Below are 15,229 nucleotides of genomic sequence, written 5' to 3'. Positions count from 1 at the left end.
AAAGACATCTTTAATTCTATTTAATATTGTTTTATTTACTTAAAAATTATCATCATCATACAAGGATTTCCTAGATTTCACTTTCTTTTCTTTCACACCAAAACCTTTAGATTTCGATGGGACCCTTAGACTGCGGAAAAGATCTTCCTTAATTAGGGTATTATTTTTCATCTTTTTTTGCATAGCTAGGATTTTAGTTTCCATCAATTTTCTCCTGGGTACGTGACGGAGAGCAAATTCCCAATCGCCAGAGATTTTAAGATCTGAAAGTATGGGTACCATGTGGTTGACATTCAAGTTCTTTTTTGAGCCTGGAGCCCACTCCATGAATCTATCTAAAGGCAATTTGGCCATTTTTACACCATCCTTTTTAGCTTTAGCTAAAGAAAGAGGTTCATTGTTCACCTGAAACAAATTAATATATTATGTAAAATGGACTAGAGTAGAACTATTACATTAATATACCTACATGGTAATAAATACCTTATCAACCATACATCCAATGATGTAAATAGCATCATGATCAAATTCTGTTAGTTCTTCTCTGCAATGAGGTGTCAAGTACACCAATTTATCTTTTGGAAAAACATCCAGGTAAGATTTGGTGTGGATATGTAGAGGAAACCATGGTTCCTCCAAAGAAGGTATATTTTTGCGAAGTTGCCTCATAAAATCTCCTTTCAAGTTTACATTGCACAAGTGTAAGTCAAAAGGATCTTTGTGCAATCTGTTGTCACCAAATAGAAGAGTCAACTGTTTCGCAGAATTTATTGTTTCTCGCAATACCATATGTTCTTCATAGGAACAGTCAATGACTATCGGTAATCCATACTGAATAGCTTGTAGTGCCCTGAAATTGTGAAAGAACAATACAATAGGGTAGCTGTTTTGTTTTTAGATAATTTTTCAGTACCTCTTTGTATATGAATAAGGAAGGATAAAATAAATGAATTAAGAATAAATATTTGAAACTTGCAAGTACAGACACTTGCCCCCTTAGACAAAACGCACTTTTTGATCGAATCGAAAATCGAATCCGTCAAAACTCCATACAAAAAAGGGGCTTTTCGACCACTTTTCGACTGGTTTGCGATATAATTTGCACTTTGTCTAGACCCACTGTGCTTATCACAAACATTTTCTTTTTATAAGCCTTTAACTACTAATTTACATAATTCTACTATCCTACTAATATTATAATGCGAAAGTTTGGATGTCTGGATAGATATTTGTTACTCTTTCACGCAAAAACTACTGAACGGAATTTGGTGAAACTTTACAGTATTATTCTTTATAACCCAGAATAAAATAAGCAAAAGCTAGTTCTTTTCATAAACCAGTAGGCTAAATGTCTGTAATAGAAAACAAAACTATGTTTAATTTACCTGTAATTGTCAAAATTATTTATTGACTGGTCTCGAATTCTCAAAAACAATGCTTGATGTGATAATCCATATAAAACATCGTCAGGAAATTCTTTATTCTCTTCTGGCTTCGATTCTTCAAATGCTTTTCTTCTTGCTTCTTTTTTAGCCTAGATTAAAAGAGGTAAACAGACACTATGATTACGTTTGTAAACAATTTGAACCCATTTATCAACAAGTGTAAAAACTGACATACTTTTTGATTTTCTCTTGATTTTTCAGTTTTCCATAGATATGTAAGGTAATTATTTCTTTGGTTTTTACTTTGTAGACTCATTAAATGTTGCCATTGGCTAGTATTTAACGAGTTGGGTGCATAGCGCCCATCTTGACGCATTACTTCTACTTCCAACATCAAAATTCTTAATTTCTTTTCTAGTTTTGGATCATTGTTGCACAAATCTTGGATAATTTTATCTGCAAACAAAAAAAATATATTAAAAGGCAAAATTTCTATTACTGTTTGTTTTGTTAGTAGAAAGCCTAGAAAACTTAGAAGAAAGATAAAATAATTATATTCCTAAAATAATTATATTTATTGAATGAAACCTTACCAGATTCATCAAGTTGTGATATAAAACGAATTGGCTGGTAGATCGGCTTGTCGTTCACAACTTTATGAACGGCAGAAACCTTTCTATGAGATTTTAAAACGTTGAATATTGACCGGACACAATACATTGTTTGGTGCTATTGATTTTTACGGAAAATACACAAAATAAATGCGATTACTTATAATTTAATGATTGTGTAAATGAAAAGGAGTCTGTTCTTAATCACTAATTATATACACTGACTATATGACAATTTTTTCAATAAAATACAGTAGAAATTCTGTGATAAAAATAAATATTTCGAATGTTTTCCTAATTTCCTGTCACTGTCACCACCGAGCACATGTCTGTCAGCTGTCACGTGGCTGTCACTGTAATTTTGGTATGGTTCTTGAAACAGCAAAGGCATAAAGAAAGACTTTTTGATCAAATGAACAATCGAATCCATTTTTTGACTGGTTTTGTTTAGCTAGATCCAAAGATTTGGCTAATGGCTGTGTCAAGCACTTCGTCTAGCTAGATCCAAAGATTTGGCTGTGTAGTGTAATGCCTTTGCCTTTAAAAGAATGGAACCAAAAAAATAAGTGGATGAATTTTTGAGGTTATCTTTTTGAAGTTTCGAATATTTCAATTCGGTATCGAGGGTTTTAATTTTTCTTGTCTAACTACAATTAAAAATGGCTATAAGCACAATATTGCGCCGTACTATAGTCAATGGAACTTTATATTCAGCGGCGGCACTTCGTTTTGCTTCAACCCAACCAGAGAAGAAAGTGTTCTTCGATGTCTCCGCAGATGGAGAGCCTCTTGGTCGCATTGTGATGAAATTAAACACTGAAGTAGTTCCAAAAACTGCTGAAAATTTTAGAGCATTGTGCACAGGCGAGAAAGGTTTTGGGTACAAGGGTTCCTCATTTCATAGAATTATCCCAAATTTCATGTGTCAAGGAGGAGATTTTACGAATCACAATGGCACTGGAGGTAAATCTATTTATGGTCGCACATTCCAAGATGAAAACTTTAAGTTAAAGCACACCGGCCCAGGTATTTTATCCATGGCTAACGCAGGCCCCAACACCAATGGCTCCCAGTTCTTTATTACGACTGCAGCAACTCCATGGTTAGACAAAAGACACGTCGTGTTTGGAGAAGTTGTGGATGGTATGGAAGTCGTGACGAAAATGGAAGGTTTGGGGTCGAAGAGTGGCAAACCCTCTAAAAAAGTTGTGATTTCAGAATGTGGTGAGTTAGATTAAAGTGTAATTTTATAAAGTATCTAAAAAGTTGTTGTGTAGTTTGTAGTTGTACTATGTATGGTAAATATATTAAGTAAATAAAATTATTAGATTTGTATTTTGTGTATTATTTCATCAAAATTAGACTGTAGAAATAGTAGCTTGCATGACCCATTACAATAACCCAATCATAAAACTTCATGAAAACTGTTGATTTCAGCTTTATCATTAGGTTCTTGTTTCTTCTATTGATAATTCTTAATTTTACTAGGTGACTATGAAAAAGCTCTTATTGCATAGAAAAGCAACAAAACATGGATTACTTCCATTATTTTCAAGGCAGTTTCCTGGATGATGAAGATTTTGTTTTAATGTTTGGAAGTGATGATCTTGTCAGATTGTTTTATGGTAAATGGTAAATAAAATGTAGTTTAAAATAAGTATGCAATTTTTATTAATCACTAAATGCAACAAATTAGTTTAGGAGTTGCTACCATCAAACAGTTCCATCCGAGACTGATGTAACAACTTATATACAGCTAAGTCAGTATCAAGTCTTATGAACTATTGTAATAAGGCATTTTCAAGATAAAAACACTCTCTTTCATATCAAACTATTTGTCTCTCTTAACAAATATACGACAAAAATTTACAGCGACAACTTACTGTCTTTTTATGTTAAAATTTGAGATAAATATATTGCTTTTTCTATATGTGCACATTTATATACTAAAATCACAAGGCCTTCTTTACAGTGTCATGCACAATATTAAAATTGTTGAACACCCAGTTTCAGCAAACGCTGTAATTGGTATGTCAAAATCGTAATTAGGATATAGTTGGTTGACTGCTGGTTATTATAACATTACAACTTTAAAACGCCAATATAATTTATAATACAGTGCAGTGTGCTTACTGGAAAATCTTGAAGTGAAGCAGAACAATGACATTGTCACAATTAGTTATTACAACACTGTAAATAAAGCCCTAGTCGTAGCTTAGTACTTGACTTAATTAAAGAGCAGCCGAAGAATTGACATTTTTTAATGTACAAGAATATTTGATAAATGCCAAAGTTATAATATTAATGAATGAGCCAATCATCACCTGATAATACACCTGCTTAATAATTATGAGAAGGTTTAATTAAAAAGCAAAATGTTAAGAATATTATGCAATTACCTATGTATAATTTTGCTTTGGCAATGAACATAAGAGAAGTGCTTGGTTCTGGTTGTTAGATAGTTAGGAATGGTATTTCAAATGATGATTGACAAATATTATTTTCCATCTATAAATAATTTTCAAATGCAATGCAAAAACACTTTAAAAAATGTGTAAAAAAGTAAAAATAAATATTTACAAATCAATGTTGCATTATGAAAAGTAAACAATCGTACTTCACACATCTGGCAAAGACATAATTCACCATTTTGAGATCACAATAAATACAGGAAAACCTTTTACACACAAAGTGTACTTAGAATATTTGCTACAACTTTTTGGTGGTTTTGTGCTTGTCACTGAAAAACAAATAGGTAATTAGTACTAAAGGAATGTTAATTAACTAGTAACAAAAATATTCTCTGAATGATACTTCTGCTGGCATGGTGTGCCTATGATGGGAAGTTTTGTGCAATATAATACAGAAGTTAAATATGATTTTTTATGTTTGCTTTTTGTTAGTTAGCCATTAATGTCCCAATTGAGGGTATAGAAACCTAGTGATATTTTAACATAATGTGGATCTATAAAATTTCACCAGTTCACTTTTAAATATTGACATAAATAGGCCATTATGAAAGTTAGTTGTTCAAGAAATCAATAAAATTGTATGTACATTTATACAACTTATATTATGCCATATGACTGATGTATGTGTTAAAAGATATTCTTGCCAGTGAGATTCAAAAGATATTCTATTATCCAATATTACAGCTTTTAGGTTACTTGGCTCACTTGGTGCTACTAATGAGCAATATAAACCTATTCCAAGGGTTAAAATTAATCATTTCTTATGATAGTGCTCCAGTTTACAATGGTCACTTTAAAATTACATTTTCTTTGCTTAATCAATATTAATTTTAGTGATGGTGTTAAGGCAAGGGTGGTATGCAGTCTGCAACGTCTGATTCATTAAAAATTCAGATTTTAATGCTACAGAATCAACGATTTAGTCATAACATCAATCAACCATTATTAAGTACATTACAGTAAACAAATAGATAGATTTAACTAATATAATATTTTTTTGTTCATAATATTTAAAGTTGCCATTTCTAATCGAAAGCTACTACAAGACGCACCTCAGAACTAGAAACCGTGCACAGGTTACGAGGATATCTCTACGTGTAACACAAGATTATTTTAATTGACTCCCTTCATACGAACGAAAAGTTAAATGAACTACAAGAATTCAACCGAATTCGTAATCGCTAAGAGTTCGTTAAGCGAATTTGCTAAGGTTTTTTATTATCTATAAGAAAGCGTCAAGACTACCTAAAGATATGATTTGAAATCACTCGTTTATTTACGCTAGATTCGGAACGTGAGTTCAGGGGTTGGGAAAGTTCAATTTAACTAGGTATCACTCGGGGGGCGGGGCCTCAGACGCGCGGGTCGAGCGGCGCGCTGGCCAGCTGGTCCACGCTGCGGCCCTTGTGCAGCTGAAGGCTCAGCTCGCTCGGCTCCATGGTGATGTGGTGCGACGACGTGCGCTTGTGCCGCGACTCCGGCGGCTTCAGGTCCTGCGTTCAAAAATAAGCTTTTGTTACCTACTTCGGCCGGCAATACACGGACCGCTTGAAGCAGTCAGGGTCGACAGCTTCAAGCTGCGACTGCACAGTGAACTGCAGAGTTCTATGGACGCACATACACGAACCGCTTGAGCAGTTGCAACTGATTCGGGCGGTCGACAGCACGGTGAATTTTCATCGTGTGGTCAAGCAGTCGCCAGCCATACACTGACTGCTCGAGCTGTCGTCAGTGCTTCCTCTTCAAAATCCATGGTGCTACTGATTTGAAATTGCCCACCGCTCGAACTGTTGAACCAACTGCTCGAGCAGTTATCACTGGCAGCTTCAAGCTGTTGACTGTTGACTACAAGAGTGGTCAGTGTATGTTGATCACTGACTAACTGCTCGAGCTGTCCGTGTAAGGCGGGCCTTATCAACAGAATTTAGGGTTTAAGGCGCTAACGGGCCACCGACCACAATCTCCAGGCAGTCGTAAGTTGTTTACTTGATTTTTAACACGTTTTGTATGGAATCGCTGCACTTAATGTAGCGAGTGGCGTCCACTCACTATCCAGTGTTCGCGGCACTCGCGACTCAGTGACTATGACATGTCACCGGTGTGGCGGCCACTAGATACAAATTGTAGTGGCCATCGATCACTCGTAGCGGCCACCGACTTTTGCACATAACATTTCAAAGTCTGGGATGCTCGTGAGCAGGAAGTCCTAGTGTGACTCGCGTGCCGTGCTGGGTTGGTCTAGATGTGGATAAGTTTGATTCGGGTCCCAGCCACACGGCTCGCTAGCGGGAAGTACGAGCATGATTCGTGTATTGCACAAATTAAGAAAGAAAGAAAGATACATTTATTACAATGGACATCACACAAATACAGGCAATTACATAGACATGACAGTGGCACATAATAATGGAAGAAGAAAAAATAAAAACAAGAGTAAACTGAGCAGTGCCACCCATTCACCAACAAGATGCCCACTGCAACGGGACCACACTCAGCATATGCCGTGGCCCACGGTGACGAAGGCCACGGCGCTAGTTTTCAGTGTGCCCCATGCTGGTTTTCAATTATTAACCTTTGGCGTGCTATTGAGCCGCGCAAAACTGCACCCCCAACTGCTACGGTTTTCAAATGATGTTTCAAAATGACCAAAGTAGTCTTGTCTTAGATCTGAGACAAAACAGTTGACAGAGGTTGCACAGATATGAGACAAAAGCATAGGAGAAGCTAATAGTCCCGTTAGCCTCTCGTACCAAGCAAAATATGTTTGTGTCACGAGTGGGCTCGCCACAATAGTCGAGGGACGACGGGTCGAAAAATGGGCCAGTCCGGCCCCTTTACCGTTCGGCTCTGGCTTCTAAATATTTCAATCGGTCTAGAATAGTCTGGGCGTGGCTACTGACCTTGGAGCCGGTGCGTCGGTGGCGCAGCACGCCGCCCTCGATGAGGCGCCCTTCACCTCGGCTATAGTGTCTTCTAAATATTTCAATCGGTCTAGAATAGTCTGGGCGTGGCTACTGACCTTGGAGCCGGTGCGTCGGTGGCGCAGCACGCCGCCCTCGATGAGGCGCTTGCTCTCCTCGTCGGCGCACTTGCTGAGCGGCAGCACCGTCAGGTCCAGGCTCTCCATGCTCTTGAGCGCTAGCTGCTTCAGCTGTTCTAGGCTCAGCTCGCGCGAGTCCGACCGCGAGTGCACCTGAATGAGAAGTGACATGAGATTTATTACACTACCCAACTGTGGCGTAACTATACCATCAGAGGGCACTCCCTTCGTGCATTTTGCCACGTGTGCACTCATGGATGATTTAGCGTGTACCGATAACACACTCAAACATTAGCGGAAAAATGGTGGGGGCGCGTCTTCGTGGATGAAACGATATAGATCGTTTAACTAGTTAACCACAAACGCGTGCTGTGCTTTTCCAGATGGTTTATAATAGAATAAACTTATCATATACGTTACCTTGAAATCTCGTGAGCCAGATCTCGAGTGTCCGGCGAAGTCACGTGACGCGGATCGCGGGAAGTCTCTCCGCGAGTCCCGGGAGTCGCGCGAGTCGCTTCGGACCGCACGGTTTCGCTCCGGGTGACCTGAAAAAAGATATCGAATTTAACCAGCCGCTTCGATATGATTAATTGGTGCTAGTGATAGTACACGTGCGAAGAAAAAAAAGTTTAAGTATTATGACATGGGAGGGTTTCAGGAGTACATATATGGCACTATACAATGCAAAACGAAGGGTTATACGACCTAAAAAAGGCATACAATCTTCTCTATTATTTTCTTACCTCTATCTTCGTCGAGCGAGTGCTGCCTGGCACGGGGCTCGAGCTGAATGGTCTTGGAGTCGTTTCGTAGATGCCGCGACGCGACGAGAACGCGCGAGTTCCGCCCGCTGGCACGTGTTGACTCCTGCAAATTGCGACGGGTGAAAAGCATTGTTGGATACTACAAAAAATCACTATGGTATAAATAAACATATTGAATCAAATATTTATATTAACTCCATAAAAATAAAACTTTCTGGCACAGGTACAGTGCTCAGTTATCACTGTACTCATGACTGTGCGTTGTACCCGTGCATACCGGGCGGGAAAGCCGCAAATAATCGCTCGCGCTCGCCGGGCTCCAGCGGCGTGCTGGTGTGCGAGCTGGGCCCGACGCGGCGTAGTACTGTACCTGCGAGTACTGCGAGTCGGTGCGCTGCAGCTGCGGGCCGGGCTCGCGCTCGCCGGGCTCCAGCGGCGTGCTGGTGTGCGAGCTGGGCCCGGACGCGGCGCCCGAGCGCAGCCCGCTCGCGTTGTCCGTGGACGGCAGCTCTTCGAATACTGAAGAAAGAACATTCGTTAGTTTCTTAAGCAGTGGTTATTAGTCTGTTATTGTTTCACTGTATGTTTTCCGAATAAAATAAATAAATATGTAATTAGGCCGGTTCAACACGTTGGTCCCAACGTAGGGATAGATATTTTCTAGATCCATTGGTTGGACGAATGTCATTAGGACCAACGTTGGAGCCAATGTGTGGACCCGGCATTACGATTATAGAAAGACACTACACTGACGAAATAGACGTTTGGACACGATCCCAAACGATAAGCGTCACGAATTCTTATTGTATGAAACATCGACATCATCATTTCATTGCACGCATTGCTGGGCAAGAGGGTTGTACTTCAACTAGGGATTGCAATTGCTGGATCCAGCATCCAGCAATCCAGCTGGATCCAGCGCCTTTTTAAACATGCTGGATCCAGCATACAGTGCTGGATCCAGCGATGCGGATCCGCAAACGTATAAATTTCTTGCTTAGTTTCTAATTGCCGCCATTTCCAAAACGGCACGGTGACGTTGCCGTTCTGTTGTTGTGTGCGTTGAACGGCGCCTCTCTGAAGTTACTGGTACGTTTGTGTGCTTGATAAATCCAAAAAAGTATGAAGAATCAATAAAAAAATCTGTCTATTTTCCTTTGCCAAAAAAAGAATGCGGTGCGGTCGGAGATGAAAACTTTGTTAAAACGAGTAAGGGCTGATTTTACCATCGTCAGATAACTTCTAACTGAAGAATAAACTTGTCATTTTGTTATATTTCCCATACTGAAACAATGTGCCAAATTTATTCTTCAGTTAAAAGTTATCCGACGATCGTAAAATCAGCCCTAAATAAACAAAATATTATAGAGCCGGTGCAAGAAAATGAAGATAACATGGAGTTAGAAGAGAATAGTCTTACTAAATGATGACGCAGAACCTGTGAAAATGACTTTAGAGCAAGAGCTTGAGATGGAACTTAAAAGTGAGAAGGATAACTATAATAAACAAAAGCCAAAGCCAAGTGGTCAATTAGATTACGAAAAGGACCTGAAAAAAGAAATGAGCGCTATAAACTTATAAACATGAGACCAAAGGAGTGCTAGGTGAACATTTATCTATGGTATATGACTATTTACTGACCCTACTAAACCGACTAGTGTAGAGGCCGAAAGGGCATTCTCAGCAGCCGGCTACATATGCAGTTCTGTGCGGTTGGGAGGTTGGACTATAGATAAAATTTGTCCTACTTCCAGAGGATTGAAAAAAGAAATGGTCAATCTCCTGTCGTCAGATTATAAACTGCCTAATTTTCGCAGAAGATTATTATTTTCGGATTCGTAACTTCTATTGCGTTTTCCGGTACGCGGACGTCCACCTACAAGGTGGACCGACGACATCGTAAAGGTAGCAGGGAAGCGCTGGACGCAGGCCGCTACCAATCGATCAACATGGAAAGCATTGGGGGAGGCCTATGTTCAGCAGTGGACGTCCTGTGGCTGAAATGATGATGATGATGATGATGAACTTCTATTGATACAAAAAATAGATTGCAGATTAAATTACGGGCCTTTTCGTAATTAATTTTAAAAGAATTTGTAAGACTGTTTCCTACTGATTATAATTATTAGTTACTGAGCCGTATTTCATAGATTATCGTAAGAAGTACAAATATATAATATAAAAATGAATCGCAAAATGTGTTGGTAAGCGCATAACTCAACAACAACGCCTGGACCATTTTTTTTAAATGTTCGTTGAAGTCCAAGGATCGTTTTTACGGCGAGAAAAATTCGAATAATTATTTCCAAGAAAACCCTAAACACAGCCCTATTTCACGCAGGCGAAGTCGTGGGCGGAGAGCTAGTTACTTAATTTAAAAAAAGACTTAAAAATGTCGTCTTTTTATTTTCGTTCCACGTTTTGCTGGATCCGCGCTGGATCCAGCTGGATTCAGGTCAATCCAGCAAGAATCCAGCTGGATTGAAAACGGCGCTGGATTGCAATCCCTAACTTCAACCCAACAGGCATTCGATTTTGGCTCAACGTCTCGGCCTTCCTCATATTTTCAAGACTTTCTGACTATATTCGTTGCAACACATTAGGAATTCTCACTTGCGACTCACACTTTTCGCAGCTTATGGTGGAGTTGTTAGTCTACTAGGCCTTCCCGGGGCAATTACTTGATCCCTCGCTTATAAAATACTAGCTTTCCGCCCGCGGCTTCGCGCGCATGGACTACATTATCTATATATTTTACGGAACCCTATTTTTGTTCAAAATAAAATTTAGCCTGTTACTCGTGGATAAATTTGAAAATTAAAGTATTTTCACCGATAAAATTGTCCATAGATTACGCCCTTAAAGTTTGATCACTACATNTACATTTAATATCACTCCTGTTATTTGCTTGAATATTAATACATATTATAATAATAATAAAATATATAATTTACCCAATTTTTATAAAGTCTATGATAAAGTTATGTTTTAACCAACTGACACGGTAAGAGGCTAGCGGTACCATATGGTACCAGCATTTTTTTTCCAGATTACAGGTCGAATAATTTTTTTAATGCTTGTATAGCATTATGTAGACCATAATTATGAACACATTTCAAAAAAACAAAAATCTGACACTTTAAGAAAACTCAGTCTATAATGGGTTAACTCCATAAATATAAAACTACAGTGACAACTGAGCACTGTATCTGTGCCAGACAGATACAGTGCTCAGTTGTCACTGTACCCATGACTGTGCGTTGTACCCATGCGTACTGGGCGGGAAAGCACTGTACCCGCAAATACTGGGCGTGTGAGCGCTGTACCCGCGAGTGAGCCTTGTACCCGTTGTATTTGTACTGCTGAACACTAGTTGTACCCGTTGTATTAGCTTTGTACTGCTGAACACTAAATGGGTGAGCATCGTACCCGCGATTGCTATCCGGGTGAAACTACACCCGTGAGTACTGAGCGTGTGAGCGCTGTACCCATGAATGAGCCTTGTACCCGCGAGCACAGGGCGAGTGAGCGTTGTTGTACCCATTAGCTTTGTACTCTTGAACACTAGAGGGGTGAGTATCGTACCCTTGACTACTACACAGGTAAGGAGCACCGCACCCGTGAGTAATAGGCGTGTGAGCGCTGCACCCGTGAATGAGCCTTGTACCCGCGAGCACAGGGCGGGGAAGCGTTGTTGTACCCATTAGCTTTGTACTCTTGAACACTAGAGGTACACAACATCGTACGCCCGACTACTGCACGGGTGAGCACCGCACCCGTGAGTACCGGCGTGTTAGCGCTGTACTAGCGAGCACAGGACGAGCGTGCGTTGTAGCACAGAATAATAATCAGTACTACCACAGAATAATAATAAGTACTACGTACAGAAGTTTTACTTCGCGAAGGTATTTAAAAAATTGTATGCTCAATGTCATTAACAATATGGTGTAATTTAGCTTGTCTCAAGAGTCAAAGCACCATTTTGTTGACAAACGTCAGTGATCGGTACTGCGCCGAAGCCATAGGGCTGACTTCGGTAAAATGATGTGTGACGTGAGGTGCCAAACTGCGGAAAATGGCGGAGGAAATACATGATTAAGCATGAATTATCATTAATAATATTAACCACTTATTTACCTTTCAGTGTCATCAGGCAACTTAAAAAAGTACATTCTGTGTTTTTATTATTATTTAGGCAGTTAAATACTGGTACTGCACAGTATTTAGTACACCATTTTCTTTATTTTTTTCCATCATATACAAGAATACGCGTGCGTGAGTCAATGCTCGCTCGTATGTGAGGCCTTGTCGCATAGTATCCTGTAGGTGGGCCATCGTGCGTGTTTTGTTTTCGATGTAAACTCGCGGAGATGAACAGGCCTGGTTGTACCTGCGAGTACTGCGAGTCGGTGCGCTGCAGCTGCGGGCCGGGCTCGCGCTCGCCGGGCTCCAGCGGCGTGCTGGTGTGCGAGCTGGGCCCGACGCGGCGTAGTACTGTACCTGCGAGTACTGCGAGTCGGTGCGCTGCAGCTGCGGGCCGGGCTCGCGCTCGCCGGGCTCCAGCGGCGTGCTGGTGTGCGAGCTGGGCCCGACGCGGCGTAGTACTGTACCTGCGAGTACTGCGAGTCGGTGCGCTGCAGCTGCGGGCCGGGCTCGCGCTCGCCGGGCTCCAGCGGCGTGCTGGTGTGCGAGCTGGGCCCGGACGCGGCGCCCGAGCGCAGTCCGCTCGCGTTGTCCGTGGACGGCAGCTCTTCAAATACTGAAGAAAGAACATTCGTTAGTTTCTTAAGCAGTGGTTATTAGCCTGTTATTGTTTCACTGTATGTTTTCCGAATAAAATAAATAAATATGTAATTAGGCCGGTTCAACACGTTGGTCCCAACGTAGGGATAGATATTTTCTAGATCCATTGGTTGGACGAATGTCATTAGGACCAACGTTGGAGCCAATGTGTGGACCCGGCATTACGAAAATACTACGTTAAAATAATGTCAACAATCAACATGTTTACCAGTGAGCATCGCCCGCATAGAAAGACGCTACACTGACGGAATAGACGTTTGGACACGATGCCAAACGATAAGCGTCACTAATTCTTTAATGTAGGAAATGAAAAGGATAATTGTTGAAAGATATTTAATATGACAGCATCATCGACATCATCGTTTCATTGAATGCATTGCCAGGCAGTACGTCAATCCAAAAGGTATTCGATTTTGGCTCAATGCCTCGGCCTTCCCGTCATATCTTCAATAGACTGATTGACTAGATCCACTGCAACACATTAAGAGTCCTCACTCGCGACTCACGTTTATCGAAGCTTATAATGGAGCTGTAAGTCTACTAGCCTTCCCGGGGCAATTGCTTGATCCTTCGCTTATAAAATACTAGCTTTCCTCCCGCGGCTTCGCGCGCATGGACTACATTATCTATATATTTTAAGGAACCCTATTTTTTCCAAAATAAAATTTAGCCTATGTTACTCGTGGATAATGTAGCTTTCAAATGGTGAAAGAATTTTTAAAAACGGTCCAGTAGTTTTTGAGCCTATTCATTACAACCAAACAAACAAAGTTTTCTTCTTTGTAATATTAGTGTAGATATCCAAGTATTTGGTGTATATCCAAGTATTTGGTGTCAGGACTCACGTTTGTCGAGGCTGATGATGGAGCCGGCGATGTCTTTGTGCGGGTCGAGCGGCGGCGAGCAGTCGAGGTGGCGGCGGCGGCGCACCAGCCACCAGTCCGCCATGAAGATGCCCAGCGCCACTATCTTGATGCCGCCGCACAGGCCCACGTATCTGGAAACGAAAATATAGATTTTGGCTTTAGTGTGTGACGGTTCGTCAAAGATTTTCGTACATCCCTTGACATTATAATTGACTAGCTTTTGCCCGCGGCGTCACCCGCGAGAAATTTAGTTTGTCACAGATCGTCATAAATTATAGCCTATATGTTATTCTAGGTTATACAATAATACTGTAAAGTTTCATCAAAATCCGTTCAGCAGTTTTTGCGTGAAAGGTAACAAACATCCAGACATCCATACAAACTTTCGCATTTATAATATTTATTAGTAATAAGTATTAAAGTAATATAATTAGTAATTGATGAACACTGCCAACAACGAATAGCGCTCATCAGAATGGCGCTATTGTAGAATAACGTCCTTTCATTTTTCAGTGGCATCAAGTAGTGAGGAAGCGCAACATAAGCCTTTGAATTCACTATACGTCTAGCGTTATTAATCACTATACAACGTTGACCGAGTTTCTTCCGCCACTTCTTCTCACCACCACCAGCACAAGTATAGTATAGTACGAAGTCACTGTGGTTCTTCGTACTGTGGCACCAGCCCATAATAATGTTGTCCTGAAGTGGTGGTAGGGCAAGCTATATTTAGGACGTGTATAAGTGTCCTGGAAAGGGCCTATGTACTGAATAAACTATTTCAATGTGTATTTAGAGAGTTTATTTCCTTCAAAATCAGATAAAAACTTAACTTTAAGCTTGTGAATAAGCTTCGTTTATTAGTATAAATATAATCTTTCAACCTACCTGTATCGGAACTGTTCGATGTCGTACAGCAAGCAGCGGCCGCCCTTCTCGCCGCTGCAGGACTGCTTCCACAGCAGGCAGGTGGAGTCGATGAGGTTGCCGAACACGATGGGCGCGGGGATGTAGCCGAACAGACGGAAGATCACGAATTGCATGCCCAGCGCGAACGAGCGCTCTTCTTCGCTTACGGATCTAGAGAAAAAAATTAAATAAATAAAAATAAAATGATAAGTACCATAATATTCAATATCCAAAGCAAGGATGTGTTACCTAATCGCGGTGTTATAGTAATATTTTTTGTACAAATCGAATGAAAAGTGACATCCGCTATAACGCGCTGTATCACGCGCATTACTGTACCTGTGCTAGAGAGTCAGCACAATACTGTCATGAACGTT

At 40.5% G+C, this 15,229-nt stretch overlaps 3 protein-coding genes across 3 annotated transcripts in view; 1 reads left to right on the top strand and 2 right to left on the bottom strand.

The window, feature by feature from the left end:
- Positions 1 to 9: 9 nt before the first annotated feature.
- On the bottom strand, positions 10 to 2,395 carry rswl (tRNA methyltransferase roswell). Its single transcript, XM_028322373.1, has 5 exons — positions 1,979 to 2,395; positions 1,621 to 1,841; positions 1,386 to 1,534; positions 484 to 850; positions 10 to 405 (listed from the first exon to the last, which is right to left on the bottom strand). Exons 1-5 carry the CDS (start codon positions 2,103 to 2,105, stop codon positions 40 to 42), a joined length of 1,230 nt encoding a protein of 409 aa, XP_028178174.1. The 5' UTR covers positions 2,106 to 2,395; the 3' UTR covers positions 10 to 39.
- A 138-nt stretch (positions 2,396 to 2,533) lies between these two features.
- On the top strand, positions 2,534 to 3,849 carry LOC114365733 (peptidyl-prolyl cis-trans isomerase). Its single transcript, XM_028322374.1, has 2 exons — positions 2,534 to 3,220; positions 3,485 to 3,849. The coding sequence occupies exons 1-2, from the start codon at positions 2,656 to 2,658 to the stop codon at positions 3,511 to 3,513; spliced, it is 594 nt and encodes a 197-aa protein (XP_028178175.1). The 5' UTR covers positions 2,534 to 2,655; the 3' UTR covers positions 3,514 to 3,849.
- Positions 3,839 to 15,229, bottom strand: part of Oatp30B (Organic anion transporting polypeptide 30B) — a 58,068-nt gene continuing 46,677 nt past the window's right edge. Inside the window, exons 16-22 of the mRNA XM_028322375.1 lie at positions 14,832 to 15,023; positions 13,923 to 14,074; positions 12,885 to 13,033; positions 8,254 to 8,377; positions 7,928 to 8,055; positions 7,487 to 7,660; positions 3,839 to 5,960 (exon numbers count right to left, since the gene is read on the bottom strand). Coding sequence (XP_028178176.1) covers positions 5,820 to 5,960; positions 7,487 to 7,660; positions 7,928 to 8,055; positions 8,254 to 8,377; positions 12,885 to 13,033; positions 13,923 to 14,074; positions 14,832 to 15,023 — 1,060 coding nt within the window. The 3' untranslated portion in view covers positions 3,839 to 5,819. The remainder of the gene's footprint in view (positions 5,961 to 7,486; positions 7,661 to 7,927; positions 8,056 to 8,253; positions 8,378 to 12,884; positions 13,034 to 13,922; positions 14,075 to 14,831; positions 15,024 to 15,229) is intronic.

The sequence above is a fragment of the Ostrinia furnacalis genome, unplaced genomic scaffold, assembly GCF_004193835.3.
Source record: "Ostrinia furnacalis isolate ACB-3 unplaced genomic scaffold, ASM419383v2 OfSCF7642, whole genome shotgun sequence".
Lineage (NCBI taxonomy): Eukaryota > Metazoa > Arthropoda > Insecta > Lepidoptera > Crambidae > Ostrinia > Ostrinia furnacalis.
The sequence above is the reverse complement of the archived record's forward strand: the minus strand, read 5'-3'. Positions and strand labels throughout refer to the sequence as shown.